The sequence below is a fragment of the Scyliorhinus canicula genome, chromosome 16, assembly GCF_902713615.1.
Source record: "Scyliorhinus canicula chromosome 16, sScyCan1.1, whole genome shotgun sequence".
Classification (NCBI taxonomy): Eukaryota; Metazoa; Chordata; class Chondrichthyes; order Carcharhiniformes; family Scyliorhinidae; genus Scyliorhinus; species Scyliorhinus canicula.
Window position 1 is genome coordinate 106219009 of NC_052161.1, and position 21992 is coordinate 106241000.

Here is a 21992-nt window from a genome sequence, read left to right on the forward strand (position 1 = left end):
ATAAGAGTTTATATCAGTAAATCACTGCAAGAAATTGTGCTGGAAATAGTGAAATTCTTAATGATCACTGAATGCTTTATACACTGCAATGTTTGGCACGGCTTAAAAGAGTTACATGCACAATAAAAACAGAAAATGCTGGAAAAACTCAGCAGGTCTGACAGCACCTATGGAGAGTTAAACAGAGTTAACGTTGTGTCTGTGTGACTCTTCTTCAGAGCACCCTTCTTCAATAACACATGGCATTTTCTGCAGACCACAACTCCAAATGTCCAAAGTCACTGCCATGTGCTCAAGAGTATTTAACTTTGTCATGCCTTGGTTTCCATATTGTCAGAAGAGCACATACAAAATCTCTTACCGCATTCTCCAATCAGCCAATTGGTATCGTTTATCAGCCTGCACGTCACAGTACTGCTTCAACAGGTAATCCAGAGAATGGCGCCCCAGGTTGAGAATGCGTGCGGCTTGGTGTGTGTCAAACATGTTGACGACGTACAGTCCTAAATCTCTCTGTAACCATTCAATATCCGAGTCCGCACCATGGAAAACCTATACAAACAGATTAGTGTCACTTCAACAACCAGGCTTAGTAGCTACACAAAAGACTGTCTCTTGAGCCATCATTAATTTGTCTACAAATTACTTGAGGGAAACTGCCACCTCCCCCCTCCCCCCAATAAATTTAATTGCCAGAAGAAATGTGGCAACAGGACAATGTGGCATTTTGCATTTACTTTTTCCTGTGAAATTGCCATCAACACGGATTTCACCTGACAACTTAGAACATTGCTGTATCTCTGAAATATCAAGCAATGAACGGAATAACTCAGCTTTCCTGGCCACACTTTTAATATATTTCATTAAAGATCGAGTGATAATATCCAATATAGGGAAATCTAGCTCGAAGCACAATCCGGAGCCTGATAACATATCAAGTGTGACCATTCAATTGACGCTTCAGCGATCAGTTTTATCAACAGTGCATGTTAATTCAGTTTTTAATGCATCACTAATATTAGTATGACCTAGCCCACTAATATGATCACCAGCAAATCAAGAGGACAGACATCAAAGTGGATTAATCATCTACAATCCACTCCTGATAAGACAGTCATTTTTTCATGAAAAAATGAATTAGGCAAAATAAATGATGCAAAGCAGGAATTTGTTACAATAATGAATTATCAGAAATTTTGCATGAAGCAACTTCATGAGAAGTAGAAAGCACTGAACCATCAGGAATATATCTGCATTTCCAAGCTGTTAGCATCGGAGTATTTAACTTGTTTTGTACAAGATGCACTCCCACCGGTTTATCACCTTTGCCCTTAAATATTCCTCCCCCACAAACTCACTGCAGGCTGGTTGGCAAAAGGTCAGTTGCAAACTCATTCCACTGGTTCCCATTCAATCTCATTGATAACCTGTCCTTCAAACTTAGTAAAGAGCAACTAACTTCAATTTAGTTAAAAATATAGTAACTGCACCATGTACAAGAACCAGAAACCACTTAAGCTAAATAAACCCACTCGTGGCTTATCTTTTTCCTCACACAACTGCGTGATTTATGATGCATATAGTCACCCATTTCTAAGAGGCATCCTCTATGTAATGATCCCGTTTCTAAAGGAGATCTTTGTCATTGTTTTTAAATCACTGGTACTGATGCTTAGAGCATGCTTGTTAACAGGCTTGTGCACAGTGGTTAGCACTGTTACTTCAAAGTGCCAGGGTCCCAGGTTTGATTCCCGGCTCAGATCACTGTCTGGGCGGAGTCTGCATGTTCTCCCTTTGTCTGCGTGGGTTTCCTCCGGTTTCCTCCCACAAGTCCCGAAAGACGGGCTGTTAGGTAATTTCGACATTCTGAATTCTCCATGTACCCGAACAGGCGCCGGAATGTGGCGACTAGGGGTTTTTCCACAGTAATGTCATTGCAGTGTTAAATGTAAGCCTACTTGTGACAATAAAGATTCTTATTACAGCCAAAAGCTGTTGTACCAAATGATCAGATGACTGTCATAGCTCCTGAAGAGGGTGGGGTTGCGACTGTAGTCGTTTTGATTATAAATTGAAAATCGCTTATTGTCACGAGTAGGCGTCCATGAAGTTACTGTGAACAAATTGGAAGCCATATTGTTTTTTTTTTACAAACATCCAATAAACATTTTGATTTGCATTTGTATGGGTAGGTCATGTCTGACTAACCTGATTGAATACATTGAAGGTGTGACTAAAGTAGGTGGATAGAAAACCACATAACCAAATCAACACAGGCGTCATTGTAATCAGTGTCGATGGAAGCATGAAATTAGAAAGAGTTATTGATCGCTTAAGTGAAAGTGCAATACCATGGCAAATGGGTTTCAATACAGGCAATTAAGATCTACCTTGGATTGAGAAAGGATAAAAACAAGGTACTTTCAACATGGTGAAAAGCTGGAAACAGGGATGACCCAAAGAAACTTGGGGGGGGGGGGGGGGGGGGGGGGGAGAGCATGTGCACAGATCATTGAAATACAATGAACAGGCACAGAAGATAATTTTTAAAAGGCTAACAGAATGCCGACCGTTATATCTACAGGAAGAGGTGGGGGTAAAATAGACACCATGCTCCAACAAAACAATATCCTGGTTACCTGGAGCAATTATTCTTGGGCATCACATCTTAGGAAGTATACATTGGCTTTGAAGGGAATTCAGCGTAGGCTGACCAGAATGATGGCTAGACTCCAAAGGCTAAATTACAAAGAGAGATTACATACTAGCATGGCATCCTCTGCAATTTACAAGGTCACGGGTGGGGGAGGGATTTGATTGATTTAAAAAAAAGATATTCAAGAGAAGATAGGGATGGTAGAGATAATCTAACTCCTCTAGTTGGGGAGTCTGGGACTTGGGGCTATAATCTACAAATGAGACCCGTTGCAAAGGATTTGTGGATATGAATGATTCATGGTGACCATCTTTGGGAGGATTTTGGACATCAGGCAAGGCTTTCCGAACTTGTTGCTAGTTAACTGTCATTTTTAAAAAAATTTAGAGTATCCAATTATTTTTTCCAATTAAGGGGCAATTTAGTGTGGCCAATCCTCCTACCCTGCACATCTTTGGGTTGTGGGGGTGAAACCCACGCAGACACGGGGAGAATGTGCAAACTCCACACGGACAGTGACCCAGGGCCGGGATTCGAACCCAGGTCCTCAGCGACGTAGGCAACACTGCTAACCACTGTGCCACCATGCTGCCCTGTTAACTGTCATTTTAACCATTGATCAAGAGGAACAGACATGCACCTGCTGTTTATTACTCTTGTTTTCCCACTTTGAGAAGATTTGTTTATGCTGCTAGATTCGTGCTCGTCTTGATATGAGCCAAGACTGTAATCTTACGGTCTGAAAACCTACAGAACAATGGAACAAAATGCACCAAGGTCTTTGCAGAGGGTAAAGCGGACACCAAACAGGAAAGAAAAGTTGGATTAAGATTACCAAAGACACAATCAACAAGGTTAAATTTTGATCAGGCTTTTAGAGTGGTAGCAGAAGAGTAATGTCAAAGAACTTTAAGGCATAAATTTCATAGTGCAGCCAGCCGAATGATGGCGCATGAGTGGAAGGAAGATGAATCAGTCCAGTCAGAGGAACAGAATGGAGCTAAATTCACCAAGCTGACCTTAACAATGGAGGGATCAGTGAAGACTTCATTGAGAATGTACATTTCGCTGCGCAGTTCAAGCGGATCAACAACAAAATCCTCTTCCCTTGTCGATAGCTGCATTAAACAGGTTAATCCCAGGAAACTCCGGTATGAATGGTGCTGGAAGTAAATTAACCATACATTGGCTTTAATCAATTGATAATACAACAATTGGCTTTAATCTCCTTCATATACTAAAACTAAATTACTGTGGATGGTTTGGGAATATATAAAACAGTCAGTTGGAATGATTCAGCAAAACTTGTTCTCTATTATATTGTTTTAAAATATAAATTTTAATATAAATTGCAAATAATATTTAAGGATAACATCTGAGACTTTAAAATGGTTTCCAATTCTTTTGTGGCATAAAAATTGTACATTTAAGGGAATACACCAAGTCTTCAAACTGATTGGTGGTCCTAGACAGTGAATATTGACAGGTTATTCTGCTGTAGGGGTCACTCAAATGGAAATCAATCACATTCTGACACGGAATAAATATATGGACACTTTACAAGAGGAAGGGGGCAGCTATTGAATAACAACCAATAGTGGCAATCTAGCCAATTATTTTCCTGCCCCTGCCAGTAACACTTGGGCACATAGCAACGTTGGATCTATTGAATATTAAGTTAACTCAGCATGCATTACATACCTAACCTTTAAAGCTCAGTGTCATGCCACCCAGTGGCTTTGCACATTATTCTGCTTTAAAAACTTAAATATTGTCTTTGCTGCAATGTTGCTGCTGTTGGGAAAGAGAGAGCGACCGTAGTGAAATAGTGGACTAATTGTGCTTTGAATGAAGCACAAGATGACTGCTATTTAGCTAAAAATACTGTCTTTTGCAACAGTGGAGAGTTGCTGTGTAACACTGCCACAATGGCATTATTGAAGTTTTGAAAGCAAAATTGGCACGTCTTTTTTACGTCTCCTTCCTCCAGATGTTTCAACTTGGATATTTTAGGAGCACTCTCCAAGAGGAGAGGCCTTAAGAGTATCGACACTGCCTCCATAGCTATGTTTGACAGCATGTCCCAAACATTGAACTGAAAATCTTTCTTTAGCTAATGTACCATTTGCCTCTGTGGAATTGTAAGCATCTTCTGAGGGCATGAGACAATCACAATTCCAGACCTCATGACAGACTTCAACTGTGCAGTAAATGAATAAATAGTAGTAATGTAATGGAACATAATTACAGATGTTAAAACAATACTGCCCTTACAAAACAAGGCAAATAGTAAATGGCTTGCTAAATAGTTTATAACTGTGCACGTGGGGTACGATTGGGGTATCTAATAAATCTGGATTTTAAAAAATGATCACTTTAGTGGTGACTGTGAACCCAACAGATTGTTGTAAAATCCCATCCCATTCACCATGTACTTTGGGGAAAGAAATCTGCTGTCCTTTATCATTTTAGTCTTTGGTGACTCCAGAACCAGGCCACTGCGGCAAGCTCTTAACATGCCTCAAAAAAGGTCTAGCAATCCATTTGGTTGCATCTCGGAGGGCAATAAATGCTGACCTTGTCAGTGCTGTCCACATCCCGTGAATGAATGAAAATAAAATGAACTTGGAGATATGTGTACGTAATTATTTTACCCTCTACAAGTGTGGTCTTGTCTGGTGGCATGGTGACGCAGTGGGTAGCAATGCTGCCTACGGTGCTGAGGACCCGGGTTCGATCCCAGCCCGGGTCACTGTCTATTTGGAGTTTGCACATTCTCCCCGTGTCAGCACCCCCACAACCCAAAGATGTGCTGGGTAGATGGATTGGCCACACTAAATTTCCCCTTAATTGGGAAAAAAAATAATGGGGTAGTCTAAATTTATATAAAAAACTAGTGTGGTCATGTCTAACTGGTCTCTGCGATTGCAGCCTGGCTCTCCAATTTAAACGGCCACAGCTAATTGAATATCTCCAGAACAGTTACAGGGCTTTCATGAATTTGAATAACTATCAGCAAGCTTCAAAAGGAATTGGTAGTCATGCACATAACCAACCAATTCAAACGTATTTTTGTTTGAAGCCTGGCTCTTCAAAGCTGCCAGCTTGGAAGCAAACTCAAATAGCAAGGAAAATACCACAAGTTAAGTTAGAGGCAGAATTTTGAATGCAATATTGAGTGTAAACTAAAGTTGTCTCTGCCAAGCTAAAAGCGGTCACAAAAAATAAAGCATTTCTGTGACAATGATGCAAAGGTGTATTAGAAGAATCACAATGTGAAAATGTCCAGGTTAGGTGGATTGGTCATGCTAAATTGTCCCTTAGTGTCCAAAAAGATTAGGTAGGGTTATAGGGATAGGGCAGGCGGGCGGGCCTAGGTAGGGTACTAGAGAAGGTTAGTGCAGACTCGATGGGTCAAATAGCCTCCTTGTGCACTGTAGTGATCTATGAAGAAATTATAAATTAAACTGAGAACTGACTCTCAGATGTATTTTAACTATGGTGTCCAAATTCACATTCAGAATTTAAAATGAGTGAACGGCAACAGTTAAGTCTTGGAGGCAATGAAAAGGTTTTGACAATTTTAATATATCTACATATCAGTTCATTGTTTATTCTTACCTCTAAATCCACTGCAAATTCTTTACACTTCGAGAGCTTTTCATTCAGCTCCACCAGTTCATCAAAGGTTGTGATCAAGTGAAATCTAGTCTCGGACAGAGGTTTATACATCTGTAGAGGACGGAAAAACATACCTGGGTTTTGTACTCGCACCGTTTCAAAGTTCCAGAATGTTTCAATGAAGTTACTTGTAGTTTTCACTGATTTTTGTCTTCATTATTTTTTGGAGGAAATGATTATGAAGGTACAATATTCCTGTTTTTCCCAGGTTAGTTCACGTTTTATAACTTAGAAGACTGCATTTTGACTCCCTAGACCTCAAAATCAAGTCAAGAATTGGAAATAGGTGCTATATAAATAACGGTACGTGGTTTAAACTTAAGTTTACATTCACAACTTCAAGTTTCCTCTTATCTCACTAAGCGCATCCCCAATTCACAATTGAGAGCTGTGAAGAAATTCCTGCAGATATATTCCTCTCCCTGAGGTAAAGGATCCCCAGTGCATTTGTCACTTTTGAACTTAGCTCCACTTGCATTATCCCGTTCAAACTACCCAAGAGTTTAAAGATGCAACATTCAATGCTTAGCTTTCCCACATCTCCATCACTGACCTGTGGCTCTGTTTTGACAAATAGAGACTCTGAAGGTTCAAAGTGGTTCAGCTCATATTGATAGGGATGTGCAAACCTGCAAAAATAGAAGAACACAAATTGAAACCCTTAAGACCCGAGGTCCAGTAAGTAGCAGAAGCCACTTACTCCCAATGTGGGAGGAAACATTTTGCCTTTTTTCTGCTGACCACTTGTCTGCCTTTGATCCATTTTTCTTACACATGTCAAGCTGTGCCCTACATATAGACAAAATAGGAGCAGGAGTAGGTCATCTGGCCCTTTGAGCCTGCTCCACCACCATTTGTTATGACCATGGCTGATCATCCAACTCAGTAACCTGTCACCCTCCCCTCATTTCCTTTGATCCCGTTAGCCCAAGAACTATATCTAACTCCTACTTGAAAACAAACAACGTTTTGGCCCCAATTGCTTTGTGGTGGAGAATTCCATAGGCTCACCACTCTGGGGGGAATTTCTCCCTCTCAGTGGCTTACCCTGGATCCTTACACTGCGACTCCCTGGTTCTGGACTTCCCCACCATCGAGAACATCCTTCCTGCATCTACCCTGGCTAGTCCTGTTAGAATGTTATAATAATCTTTATTAATAAGTATCTTTATCATTGTCACAAGTAGGCTCACATCAACACTGAAGTTACTGTGAAAATCCCCTAGTTGCCATATTCCGGTGCTCGTTTGGGTGCACTGAGGGAGAATTCAGAATGTCCAATTCACCTAACAAGTACGTCTTTCGGGACTTGTGGGGGAAACCGGCGCGCCCGGAGGAATCCCACGCAGACACGTGGAGAATGTGCAGACTCCACACAGATAGTGACCCAAGCGGAAATCGAACCTGGTGTTGTGAAGCAACAGTGCTAACTACTGTGCTGCCCTTTTTATAGGTTTATTATGTCGGTTTTATCTGCCGGATTTTATAGGTTCACATAGATACATAGAAGATAGGAGCAGGAGGCCTTTTGGCCCTTTGAGCCTGCTCCGTTATTCATAACGATCATGGCTGATCGTCAAACTCAAGAGCTTTCTCCCCATAGCCTTTAATCCCATTCTTCTCAAGTGCTATATCCAGCCGCCTCCTGAAAATATCCAAAGTTTCAGCATCAACTACTTCCTGTGGTAATGAATTCCACAGGCTCACCACTCTTTGGTCAAGAAATGTCTCCTCATCTCTGTCTGAAATGGTTTACCCTGAATCCTCAGGCTGTGACCTCTGGTTCTGGACACACCCATCATTGGTAACATCTTCCCTGCATTTGCGATGTTGAGACCTGCTAGAATTTTATAAGTCTCTATGAGATTCCCCTTCATTCTTCTGAACTGCAGCGAGAACGATCCCAACCTAGTGAATCTCTTCTCATATGTCAGTCACGCCATCTCCAGAATCAGTCTGATAAACCTTCGCTGCACTCCCTCGAGAGCAAGAACATCCTTCCTCAGAGAAGGAGACCACAATACTCCAGACAATACTCCAAGTGTGGCCTCACCAAGGCCCTGTACAATTCCAGCAACACATCCCTGCTTCTATACTCGAAACCTCTTGCAATGAAGGCCAACATACCATTAGCCTTCTTTACCGTCTGCTGCACTTGCTTGCTTACCTTCAGCGAATGGTGCACAAGGACACCCAGGTCCCGCTGCACACTCCCCTCTCCCAATTTACAACCATTCAGGTAGCAATCTGCCTTTCTGTTTTTGCTTCCAAAATGAATAATCTTACACTTATCCAAGTTATACTGCATCTGCCATTGGTTTGCCCACTTACCCAACCTGTCCAGACCTTGCTGTAGGATCCCTGCATCCTCGTCACAATTCACCCTCCCACCTAATTTGGTATCTGCAAACTTTGAGATATTACATTTTGTTCCCTCATCCAAATCATTAATATATATTGTGAATAGCTGGATCCCAGCATCGATCCCTGTGGTACCCCAATGGTTACTGCCTGCCAATTTGAAAAGGACCTATTAATCCCTACTCTTTGTTTCCTCTCTGCCAACCAGTTTTCTATCCACCTCAATACATTTCCCCAAATCCCATGCGCTTTAACTTTGCACAATAATCTCTTCTGTGGGACTTTGTCAAATGCCTTCTGAAAGTCCATATATACCACATCGACTGGCTCCCCCTCGTCAACTGTACTGGTTACATCTTCAAAGAATTCCAACAGATTTGTCAAGCATGATTTTCCCTTCATAAACCTATGCTGACTCTGACTGATCCTGCCACTGCTTTCAAAATGTTACACTATAAAGTCCTTGATAATGGATTCAAGAATTTTCCCCACTACTGATATTAGGCTTACTGGTCTAAAATTTCCTGCTTTCTCTCTACCTCCCTTTTGAATATTGGAGTACCGTGAGCTACCCTCCAATCTGGAGGGACAGTTCCAGAGTCTGGAATCCCGGAAGATGACCACTAATGCATCCACTATTTCCAGAGCCACCTCCTTAAGCACTCTGGGATGCAGATTCTCAGGCCCTGGGGATTTAATCTACCTTCAATTCCATCAGTTTTCTCAGCAGCATTTCTCTACTAATGTTGATCTCCCTCAGTTCTTTCTTCTCACTAAACCTTTCATTCTCCAACATTTCTGGGATCTGATTTGTGTCCTCATTTGTGAAGACAAAACCAAAGTATGTATTCAATTGCTCAGCCATTTCTTTATCCCTTATTATGCATTCCCCTGTTTCTGTCTGTAGTGGGCCTACATTTCTCTTCACCAATCTCTTTCTCTTCACATATATGTATACTGTTAGTGTCAGTCTTTCTGTTCCCTACAAACTTGCTTTTGTACTGTATTTTCCCCTTCTTAATCAATCCCTTCGTCTTTCTTTGCTGAATTCTAAACTGCTCCCAATCCTCAGACCTATTATTTTTCTTGGCCAATCTGTATGCTTCTTCCTTGTATCGGATACTATTTCTAATTTCATCTGTAAGACATGGATTGGCCCTCTAACCCTCTTTGTTTTTGTGCCAGACAGGAATGAACAATTGCGATAGTTCCTCCATGCGTTCCTTGAATGTTTGCGATTGTCATCCACTGTCATCCCTTTAAGTAACTCTCCCCAATCTATCAAGGACAACTCATGCCTCATATCCTCATAGTTCCCTTTATTAAGATTCAGCATCCTAGTCTCCGAATCAACTACTTCACTCTCCACCTTAATAAAAAGAATTCTATCATGTTATGGTCGCTCATCCCCAAGGGATCTCGCACAGCCAGATGGCAATGATTCCCTTCTCATTACACTTTACCCAGTCTAAAATGGCCTGCTCTCTAGTTGGTTCTTCCACATATTGGTCAAGAAAACCATCCCGTATACACTTCAGGAATTCCACTTCTACGGCATTGTGGCTAATTTTATTTCTCCAATCTATGTGAAGATTAAAATCACCCATGATCACCGATATTCCCTTACTACAAGCATCTCTAATTTCTTGTTTAATGCCATTCCCAGCCTCACCAGTGCATTTTGGGGGTTTATATGACACCCACTGAAACTTTTTGGCCCTTGGTATTTCTCAACTCTACCCATACAGACTCCACGTTGTCAGAGCTAATATCCTTTCTCACTATTGTGTTAATTTCCTCTTTAACCAGCAGTGCCACGCCACCACCTTTTCTTTTATGCTTGTCCTTCCTAAATACTGAGAACCCTGGGACATTCAGTTCCCATCCCTGTTCACCCTGCAGCCATGTCTCCGTAATATCAATTATATCATACCCATTTATATCTATCTACGCGATTAGTTCATCTACTTTATTGCAAATGCTCCGTGCATTAAGGCACAGAGCCTTTAAGTTTGTCTTTTTCACAATGCTTGTCTTGCTTCCAATATTTTTCTCTACTGCCCTGTTTGAATTTTGTCCTTGGTTTCTCCAGCTATCACTTTTCTTATTCACTTTTCTATATTTTGCTTTTGTCCTTGCTCCCTTTTTCTCTGACTCCTTGCGTAGGTTCCCACCCCCCGGCATATTATTTTAAACCCTCCCCAATTGCTCTAGCAAATAGCCCCCCTAGGACATCAGTTCCAGTCCTGCCCAGGTGTAACCCTTCCAGTTTGTACAGGTCCCACCTCCCCCGGAACCAGTCCCAATGCCCCAGGAATCTGAAACCCTCCCCCTGACACCATCCCTTGAGCCACGTATTGAACCTATACATCTTGTCATTTCTACTCTGACTAGCACGTGGCACCGGTAGTAATCCTGAGATCACCACCTTTGAGGTCCGATTTCTTAACTTCCTTCCGAATCCCTGTATGCTTCTTTTCGGACCTCATCCCTTTTTTTACCTATGTCGTTTGTACCGATGTGTACCATGACCACTGGCTGTTCACCCTCCCCCTCCAGAATGTCCTGTACCCGCTCCGAGACATCCTTGACCCTAGCACCAGGGAGGCAACATACCATCCTGGAGTCTCGTTTGCAGCCACAAAAACACCAGTCTATTCCCCTTACAATTGAATCCCCTATAACTATTGCACTGTCACACTTATTACTCCTCCCCTCTGCAGCAGAACCAACCGTGGTGCCAAGACTTTGGCTATTGCTGTTTTCCCCTGAGAGGCCATTCCCCTCAACAGTTTCCAAAATGGTATATCTATTCTGCAGGGGAATGGCCACAGGAGATTCCTGCACTACCTGCCTCGCTCTCTTGCTCTGTCTGGTGATCACCCATTCCCTTCCTGCCTGCGGAGTCTGAGCCTGCGGTGTGACCACCCCTCTATACGTGCTATCCACGATACTCTCCGACTCGCGGATGCTCCACAGTGTCTCCAGCCGCTGCTCCAGCTCTGAAACTCGAGCTTCCAGGAGCTGTAACTGGAGACACTTCCTGCACACATGCTGACCCTGTGGACTGGAACTGCCACATGGAGCAAGAGGAGCAGACCACACCTTGGAGCTGTCCTGCCATGATTTATTCCTTTAAATTAAGCCTTTGAAATTAAACTTTAGAAAGATGTTTTTGTGTCAGATTAAATCCAATCCCCATTTATACTATGTTTTAAAAAAAACTGAGTATTTATCCCTCTTGATCTGACAAATTAAAAAGTTATTTAACTGAAATTATAAGTTATTTAAATCAACTTAAAAATAGTAATTTCAATCAACCCAAAATAGTTATTTAAGTCAAATTAAAAAATAATAATTCAAATCAACCTAAAAATAGTAATCTAAGTCAAGTTAAAACTTGTATTTAAATCAGTAACTCTACAGATATTCAAATTTAGCCCAGTCTGCCTTTCAGCCAATCAGGTCAGTTTTGTGTGACGTCACTTTACCGGGTTTTTTTTTCAATTTTGAAACAGACAAACAGCTGTCTTACCTCTCCACGCTTTTTACTGAAGTCTCACCCTCTCTCTCTCCGCGCTCTTTACTGAAGCCTCGCCCTCTCTCTCCGCGTTCTTTATTGAAGTCTTGCACTCTCGCTCTGCACTCTTTATTAAACTATCGCCCTCTCTCTCTCCGCGCTCTTTATTGAAGTCTCGCCCTCTCTCCCTGTGCTCTTTACAAAAGTCTCACCCTCTCTCTCAACGTGCTCTTTATTGAAAAGTTTCTATGAGACCCACCCCTCATTCTTCTAAACTCTAGTGAATATAATCCTAACTGTTTCAATCTCTCCTCATACCTTAGTCCCGTCATTCCAGAATCAGTCCTCCATAGCAAGAACATCCTTCCTCTGATAAGGAGACCTAAACTGCACACAATGTTCCAGATGTGGTCACACCAAGGCACTGTACAACTGCAGCAAGACATACCTGCTCCTGTACTTGAATCCTCTCACTGTGAAGACCGACATAGCATTTACCTTCTTCACTGCCTGCTGCACCTGCATGCTTACTTTCAGCGACTGGTGTACAAGGATACCCAGGTCGCGTTGCAATTTCTCCTCCTTCAATCTATAGCCATTCAGATAATAATTGCCTTCCTGTTTTTACTACCAAAGTGGATAACCTCACATCTATCCATATTATACTGGATCTGCCTTGCATTTGCCCACTCACTTAACTTGTCAAAATCATACTGAAGCATCTCTGAATCCTCCTCACAGCTCACCCTCCCATCCAGCTTTGTGTCATTGTGTCCTGTGCATGGTAAAGAAGCATAATTTCTCAGGGTTACATATATAGCTTAGTGTTTACTACTGGTTGATCATTGCCTTTAATCATTTCACTATGCCATCGTGGACAGGACTGGTTCAACATTGGTAATGATGGTGGAGAAAGAGCAAAATTCATCAAATGTGAGAAACATCCAGTCTCAGCATATTGCTTCCCAGTGCCAGTTTTTTGGTCATCATGTCAATATTCAAGTCACAAAAGTGCACTCTAAATCATCACTCACATGTTCTGCTCATTTTGCTGTGTTCTCTGCTGATGAATCAAGTCAGCCAATGCAGCTGGCACATCGAGATCTTCTGGGCGATCCATTCGACTTCGCCTGTTTAAAAACACTATCAACCCAGAAAGGAGAGTGGTCAAACTATTGCACTGATAGCACACAGCAAATATAATAAATATAATGCATTACACTGCAGTGATCTAAACGTGCCACATTAACATTGCAAGATAGAATTCAAAGCACCGTTGGTACCAATGAAGCAACTACATGAGTGATCTTGATTTCCTGGCTGCAAGTGTTCCTCAGCATCAGGGGGGTGCCCGTGCAGGCCCATCAACGTAAATAATTACATTGCTGGTTTGTTGCTCGCAGCATGGGGAGAAATCGCCACTTCGAGACAAATCACCACGCTGTAAACAGGTTTTAGCAGCCTCATTTACATTGTTATTCCACCAGAAATGATGCTGACACTGGGGTCAAGAAAATGATACCGGTATAGCGCAGGCCAAGTTCTTGACAGTCAAAATTCAAAGCAAACAGATCATTTGCAGATAGGACTAATGCTTGGCTCCCAGGAGTTACTAAAGGGAGGTGGAAGCCAGGTTCTCTCATTTGTAACTTTTGGGCCAATTTTCAAAACATGGGTTAACAGTACGATTTATCAGTTATGGGAGTTGCCGTTGAGTGCTCTATGCTGCAGCACTTGTACAGCAATAATTTGCTCACCAATGTTCAGTTTGAGTTCCATCAGGACTACTCAGCTCCAGAACTCCTTGCAACCTTGGTGCAAACATGGACTGAAGATCTAAATTCCAGAGGTGAGGTGTAACACCAAGGAATCAGTTAACTGAGAGGTATGCTAAAGAACACTAGTAAAATTGAAGTCAATGAAGATCAGAAGACTCCTCTGTCTGAACCCACACTTACGAAGAAAGATATTTGAGATTATTGGAAGCCTATCATCTCAGTCTCAGGATTTCAATGGCGGTGTTCATTAGGGCAGTCTCCAAGACCAAACTACTCTCAGCTGGTTCATTGAAGAGGTTGGTTGGCTGATGATAGCACGATGTGCAGTTCCATTGGCAATGATGATCTCCAACAAAAGTTTCTACACTCTGACAGTCAAGTGGCAGTTCAATTATCAAATTTCCCATCAACAACATAATAGGATGCGTCATTTTTGACCACAATCTTAACTGGACCAGCCACATACTTGTGGCTACAAGAGCAGTTGAGGCTGGGCATTCTGCAGCGAGTGACTCTGCCTCCACTGACTTCCCAAAATCTCTCCACCATTTGCAGGATACATGTCAGGAAAACTGTCCACTTGCCTGGATCAGAAACTTGTCACCATGCATGACAAAGCAGCCTGCCTGATCTGCACCTCATCCACCACCTTAAAATGTTACCCGGTGCAAATAACTGCATTGTATAGCATCTGTAAAATGCACTGCAGCAACTTGCTGAAGCTTCCTTGATAACACTTACCAAACCCACAACTTCTAACACCTAGAAGGGCAAGGACAGTAGGTACTTTAGTACCACTATCTCCAATGTTCCCCTCTAATGTCTTGTTACAAATGTAGAGTTTTTTTGAGACCACATTTGAAATGCTGTGTGTGGGTTTGAGGCTTCATATTTAAGGAACTGGCATTGGAGGTTCACAAAATTTTTCCCTAAGGGGGTTGTCCAATTATGACAGGCTGCATATTGTCTGGAGTTTAGAAGAAGCAATCTCATTGAAACATATAGTATACTGAAGGGGCTTGACAAGGCAGACACAGAGGTTGTTTCTGTTGGTCAGGGAATGTAAGACACGAGAGCACAGTCTCAAGATATGGTCTTATGGAACAATCATTTTTGACCGAGTTGAGGAGAAATTACTTCACTCAAAGCGCCGTGTATCTACGGAATCCAAGTGGCGTTGAAGTCCAAGATCAGCCATAATCATATTGAATGGCCTATCAGAATCTACTATGATCTACTCCTGCAACTATTTCTTGTGCTCCTGTGTGCACAAGGTTCTGCCCAAAGCAGAGGAGTGCCACACTCAAATGTAAGAATGCCTCAAATCAAAGTGTGAAGAGGACAGTGAGGGGCAGCACAGTGGCTAGCACTGCTGGCTCATGGCGCCGAGATCCCAGCTCTGGATCACTGTCCGTGTGGAGTTTGCACATTCTCCTCGTGTTTGCATGGGTGTCGCCCCCACAACCCAAAGATGTGCAGGGTAGGTGGATTGGCCACGCTAAATTGCCCCTTAATTGGGAAAAATGAATTGGGTACTCTAAAACATTTTTAAAAAGACGAGGACAGTGAGAAAATGGGTTGCCAATGGTAACGCTATTAAAATGTGCCAGATAAGCAGAAAATTAAAAATACTAAACTTGCAATCCAACTTTTTAAACAGCTATTCCATAGACTGTTTCTTTGGGAGTGATAGATTTTATTGACCTATTTGTCTTCTGAATTTGGGTTTCAATAAATTCTGGACTTAGAACTCTAACAAGATGCTATTCCAAATGCAGTAACTTAACCATACCAAATAAGCCTTGATCTGTAAATTAACTTTTTTTTAAATTGCAGCTGAAAAATGCATCAGCCAAACCTAATTTACAGCAGCTAGTTCCTTGAAAGGTTTGTAATTTTCTAGCTCATACCGTCAGGGAGTGGCTTTAGGGCATTGGGTTTTGTGAAGATTTTCGGTACGAAAGGAGTATTAGAGTTGTCAACCTTCTCCTTGAATTTCATCTGAGGTCGTGGGATGTTTTTAGCATGAAATAGACGGAACGTCTCTGACCTTGATCTTTTTGTTTCAGTATTCTGAAAAGGAAATCCATTGAAAACATTAGGAGCTGCTTTCGACTCGTGACATGCACCTTTACATAACTCAATATTTTATTTAATTAGAGTTGAAAACAAATTTGATTGCAAGTAAGTCCTTACTCGAGTCTCTTTCCTAATTCAACTCCACTCGCTGTGTACTGGATGTCTATATATTTTTGACCTATGAGCAACAAAGATCATTCAGAAATCAGAGCATACCCTACGATTCCAGCTGGAGATGATTGTTTTTGGCGGCTGAAGTCCTGCTGGCAGAACTGGCTGCTGGTTCTTGTTCACACCTGAAGCTTCATCCAGCAAAATACCCTACAATAAATAATACAGGTTGTTAGGAATATTCATGTGATCTGAAAATCTTCAGTGGTCATGGAATCATAGAATTTACAGTGCAGGTGACGGCCATTCGGCCCATCGAGTCTGCACTAGCTCTTGGAAAGAGCACCCTACTAAAACCCATACCTCCATCCTATACCCGTAACCCAGCAACCCCATCTAACCCAAGGGCAATTTAGCATGGCCAATCCACCTAACCTGCACATCTTTGGAATGAGGGAGGAAACCCATGTAGACACGTGGAGAACATGCAGACTCCGCACAGACAGCGACTCCAGCGGGAATCGAACCTGGGACTTCGGCGCCGTGAAGCCATATTGCTAACCACTATGCTACCGTGCTGCCCTGGTATGTCAGTCATAAAAAAAACAATGGTCTACTCCTGCTCCTATGAATTAACACTCTTTGCTGCCTGAGTAAATCTGTAACAAATGTGCTCTGAAACCCCGGTCTTGTGTTCTCTAATCTCTACTTTCTTTCTGTGTAAATGCTGAACTCAGGAAAACCCTGCAATATGGTATTAAAAAAGCAAACAAATTGTATTTGGATAAAAACGTTTCGACGAGCACAATTTTAAAAAAAATGCAATTAAAAAAGTTAATGAGCGAGTTAGAAAGTATAGTGTTGATTCCTAATTCGTACAGTATCAAATTCCCTGTTCCCAATCAGACATGACAAACTAAGGTACTCCCAGTTGTGTTTTGTATGTCACTTCTGCTAAATTTAATGCTTCTTCTGCACATTTCTCCCATTTGCTCAGAATGAGAGCAGGAATGTTAATATAAACATGAGGTACAATAACAGTGTTGTCATACGTACTACTTGTTCTAGAATGACATCGTTTGCATCCACCAACAAGTCAAATTTATCTTCCAGTTCGGTCACCTTGTTGCGGCCTTTAATGTGACTTCGACAGCTGTGGTACTGCATCAGATGACTCATGCTGCAAAATTAAATCTTTGAAAATGAATAAACTATTGTGTCATGTCAGGATGACGAGTTCATCACTAGGCATATTTAGAGCACTGATACCAAAGCCCTATTGGAAAATGACTGTTCAAATATTGTGACATTTCTTGTGTGATACTAAACTTAGCGAGTAAAATTGCACTCATCATGGCTATGCCAGACTCTACCTGAGCACTTCTGCTCTCGCCTGACATAAGCTTGATCAATAACTCCATTACTGGACATTTCCCACAGTTCAGGCTGACTTAATACTAAACATTTGACAAGCACACCACCACACCACTGAATTTGCTGATATCTGTGACTCAAGAAATAGTTCAAATATAGAAGAAAAGGGCTCAATGGTATCTGAATATGATAGTTATACTGTAAAACACAAATATGATAACATAGGTGGAGCATGAACTATATTCATAATAAATTTACAAAAATATTGACATCTAGTGTCTTCATGCTGGTCACTCCCTCCACTGGTGCTTAAAAAAAGTTATATCACATACTTTATAATAGTTAAAATGGACAGCTGTCATTTTTGTAGCCTATGAATGATTATAGAGTAGCTCATCTAGGATTAGCTCAGCAGGGAGGAGTTTGTATTAAAGCCCTCTCTGTGCTCTAAAATAGCTTTTATAAAAGTAAAGGGAACAGATGTGTAGCTTGCTTGTAAAATTGCACCTCTGGGAGGGTTATGAGCTGCTTATTAATCCAGCACATTTTATTAACCCATGCATTTTATTAATCCAGCGCATTTCCAACTATGTAATAGATGAGGTACCTGTTATGAAGCCTCACCTCATTTCAACCCAGAAATAAGTTGTCAGCAAGCTTACCACCTTTGGTATTCTACTTAACAAGCACTTCCAAAACTGAACAGCAGCAAGCACATAAAGGAGCACAGAAATAACTGATGGGGTGAGGGGCCCCCATACGATTTCCCTCATGTCCCAAGCAGAGATTACCTGTAACCGTACAGCATCACACCCTAACAGACATTCTACATGTAAAAATCCAGAGAGAAATGAACATTAGCAGATGACTAAACTGTGAATCATCAGAGGGCCCCCAGTTCTCGTCTTCGAGAACAGCATAATGGAAAATAGAGCACTGAAGGTGGCAAGGGCTCAGAATGTACTCTGGATGGGGAATTTCAATGTCTATCACCAAGAGTGGTTCAGTAGCACCACTAGTGATCAAGCTGGTCAGGGCCTAAATGACATAGCTGCAGGACTGGGTTGGCGGCAGTTGGTGAAGGAACCAAAGAGAGGGAAAAACATACTTAACCCCATCACCACCAACCTGCCCATCGCAGATGCATCTGTCCATGGCAGTATCGGCAGGAATGACCACCGCACAGTCCTAGTGCAGGAAAAACCCTGTCTTCATTTTGAGGACACCGTCCATTGTATTGCGGTTGCGTGGCACTACCATGGGATACATTCAGATCAGTTCTAACAACTCAAGACTTGGCAACCATTAGCACTGTGGGCCATCAGCAGCAGCAGAACTGAACTCAACCACAATATGTAACGTCATATCCTGACTCTACCAGTACCACCAGGCCAGGGGAATCATAGATAATTTACTGTCACGATCATAGAATCCCTACATGCAGAAGGAGGCCATTCCACACATCGAGTCTTCACCGACCCTTCAAAAGTGCACTCTGCCCATGTCCAATCACCTGTCCACCCCGTAACCGAACTTGCACACACATCTCTGGTCACTAAGGGGCAATTTATCATGGCCAATCCACCTAAACCCACACAGAAAATCATAGAATTTCTAGTGCAGAAGGAGGCCATTCAACCCATCGAGTCTCCACTGGCCCTTGGAAAGATCACCCTACTTAATCCGATGTCTTTTGTTCACTAAGGGGCAATTTAACATGGCCAATCCACCTAACCTGCCCATCTGTGCTCTGGGAGGAAAACAGAGCACCCAGAGGAAACCCACACAGACACAGGGAGAATGTACAAACTCCAGACAGACAGTCACCCAATGCTGGAATTGAACCCAGGTCCCTGGTGCTGTATGGCAGCTGTGCTAACCACTGTGCCACCCTGGTTCAAAGAAAAGTGCAGGAGGACATGTCAGGAGCAGCACCAAGCAGACCTAAAAATGAAAATTGCTTATTGTCACGAGTAGGCTTCAATGAAGTTACTGTGAAAAGCCCCTAGTCGCCACATTCCGGCGCCTGTCCGGGGAGGCTGGTACGGGAATCGAACCGTGCTGCTGGCCTGCTTTAAAAGCCAGCGATTTAGCCTTGTGAGCTAAACCAGCCCCTTCCTCAAACAATAGCTATCAACATGGTGAAGCTCATAACACAGGACGACATGCAAGCCAAACAGCATAATTAGCGAGTAAGTGATAGACAGAGCTAAGCAATTCCGTCTAAGTTCTGAAGTCCTGCCACATCCAACCATGAAGGGTGGTGAACAAATAAACAACTCACTAGAGAGGGAGGCTCCACAAATATCCTCCAACAAATACGGGCATGTTTGATCTTCAACCTCAATCCATCTTCCGATCTGCCCCTCAAGGGTAGAGAATTCCAAACCTCTCAATGAAGAAATCCTTCCTTCTCTCAGTCACTGACACCTCCACACACACAATTTTCCAACGGAATGCATCTGCAGAGCATTGTTAGAGGTAGTTGACTGATATTTTCATTTTTCCAATACAGGCCTTGTCTAAGCAAGCACAACCACAAACTTAGGAGTAAATCCAGAACCTCCCACATCTGACATCACACTAAGTGCTGGTATTATCCACAAAACCACCTGGGAGCTAAAAGTACACATTTTTGCATATCCACTTTATGAAAGAAAACCTCTCTTGATGTATAATTTCTCACCAGCTCAGGAGTGTATCAGCTTGGACGTCACAGAATGCCTGAAATCCAGGGAAACTCCGGTAAAAATCAAACTCATCACCAGGTTGAGGAAGTCCATTGGAAGATTTTGTGGCCGAAACCACTGTTCCCAAAACATGCTACAGGAAAGGAGTTAAAAGAAAACACAATGCCTGGTTAAATATTTTGTTCCTGAACCATATTGGAGCCTGTTCATGGTGTTGTTTGAGGAAGACATGTTGGCTTAGACACTGGACAAAACTGTCTGTTGTTCTTGAAATAACACCTCTATGCCACCCATGGGTAGGAAGAACTTCCATAGGATGTGGAAGCTGTTCATCAACTTGCTTCAAGACCTGTTCAAAGCCAGCCACTCTTTGCAATGTGAGGGGCGGGGGAATCAAGCAAGAGGGACAGGGGCTGTTTTAGCACAGGGATAAAGAGCTGGCGTTTAAAGAAGACCAAGGCAGGCCAGCAGCACGGTTCAATTCCCGTACCAGCCTCCACGAACAGGCGCCGGAATGTGGCGACTAAGGGCTTTTCACAGTATCTTCATTTGAAGCCTACTTGTGACAATAAGCGATTTTCATTTAATTTCATTTCAAAGCCACAGGGGACCAGTCTGAGGGTAAGCTAAGGCCCAAACCAAACTGTAAATAGACGCTTGTAAATAGATGTTTTGGCCATATTGGGGAATGTAAAATAGATATGCCAACTAAAGGAGGGTCACAGCCACAGTGATAGTGAAGACACATGTTTGTGAATATTTGCGTTGGATTTTTGATTTTGTAATTTGTAAATTATTGGATATAAAATATGAAAACTCAAATAAAACATTTTTTAAAATAACACCTTTAAATGTTTCAAGCACAAATAAATTTGAGACTTCCGGTGGCGGCGATGACGTAGGAAGCCGCACATTTGGGAGCTCCCGTTTTAAACTGACTTTTCGGCTCTTTTTAAGAGCCCAAAACGGAAATTTTTCGACGTCTCCCAGTGGGAGAAGGTGTGCTGATCGACTTTCCCCGCAGTCCATGACTCGAACTCGGAGTGGAAAGGGGGGAAAAAACAGCAGCAGCTCCCCAGAAAAAACAGGGGAAGGAATCCAAGGTGGCGGCCGGTGGAGCTCCAGAGGAGTGGAAGCAGTGGGCCCTGGAGCAACAAGCTGCTCTCCTGCGCTGTTTTGCAGACTTCAAGGCTGAGGTACTGAGCTCGCTGCAGGAAACGAACAAAAGGCTCTCGGAGACTCTGACGACCCAGGGTGCTGCCATCAAGGGGTTGCAGACGCAGGCCACTGAACGAGAGGAGGAGGCCGGGATCCTCGTGAGTAAGGTGGAGGGACAAGAGGCACTCCACAAGAAGTGGCAGGAACGCTTCGAGGAGCTTGATCACCGCATGAGGCGGAAAAATCTGCAGATCTTGGGCCTTGCGGAGGGGCTGGAGAGGTCGGACCTGACATCCTACGTGGCTACGATGCTGAACTCGCTAGTGGGGGCCGGGTCTTTCCATCTGCCCTTGGAGCTGGAGGGAGCACAGAGTACTGGCCAGGAGGCCTAAGGAGAATGAACCCCCGCGTGCGGTGCGGGTGAGGTTCCACCGGTTCAGTGATCGGGAGTGTGTGCTGCGCTGGGCGAAGAAGGTGAAGAGCAGCAATTGGGAGAATGGGGTAGTACCGGATCTACCAGGATTGGAGTGCGGAGGTGGCTAAGCGGCGGTCCGGGTTTAATCGGACGAAAGAGGTGCTTTACA

At 42.8% G+C, this 21992-nt stretch overlaps 1 protein-coding gene across 2 annotated transcripts in view; it reads right to left on the reverse strand.

Annotated features, from left to right (window-relative positions):
- Window positions 1–21992, reverse strand: part of exosc10 (exosome component 10) — an 87022-nt gene that overhangs the window by 57521 nt on the left and 7509 nt on the right. The window contains exons 2-10 of one of the 2 annotated variants that reach the window (XM_038821624.1): window positions 20247–20383; window positions 17309–17366; window positions 16292–16396; window positions 15907–16069; window positions 13253–13361; window positions 6891–6966; window positions 6278–6388; window positions 3676–3819; window positions 362–552 (exon numbers count right to left, since the gene is read on the reverse strand). In XM_038821624.1, the coding sequence (XP_038677552.1) occupies window positions 362–552; window positions 3676–3819; window positions 6278–6388; window positions 6891–6966; window positions 13253–13361; window positions 15907–16069; window positions 16292–16396; window positions 17309–17366; window positions 20247–20383 (1094 nt within the window). Of the gene's footprint in view, window positions 1–361; window positions 553–3675; window positions 3820–6277; window positions 6389–6890; window positions 6967–13252; window positions 13362–15906; window positions 16070–16291; window positions 16397–17242; window positions 17367–20246; window positions 20384–21992 lie in introns of both variants that reach the window. The other variant, XM_038821623.1, reaches the window with a different exon arrangement.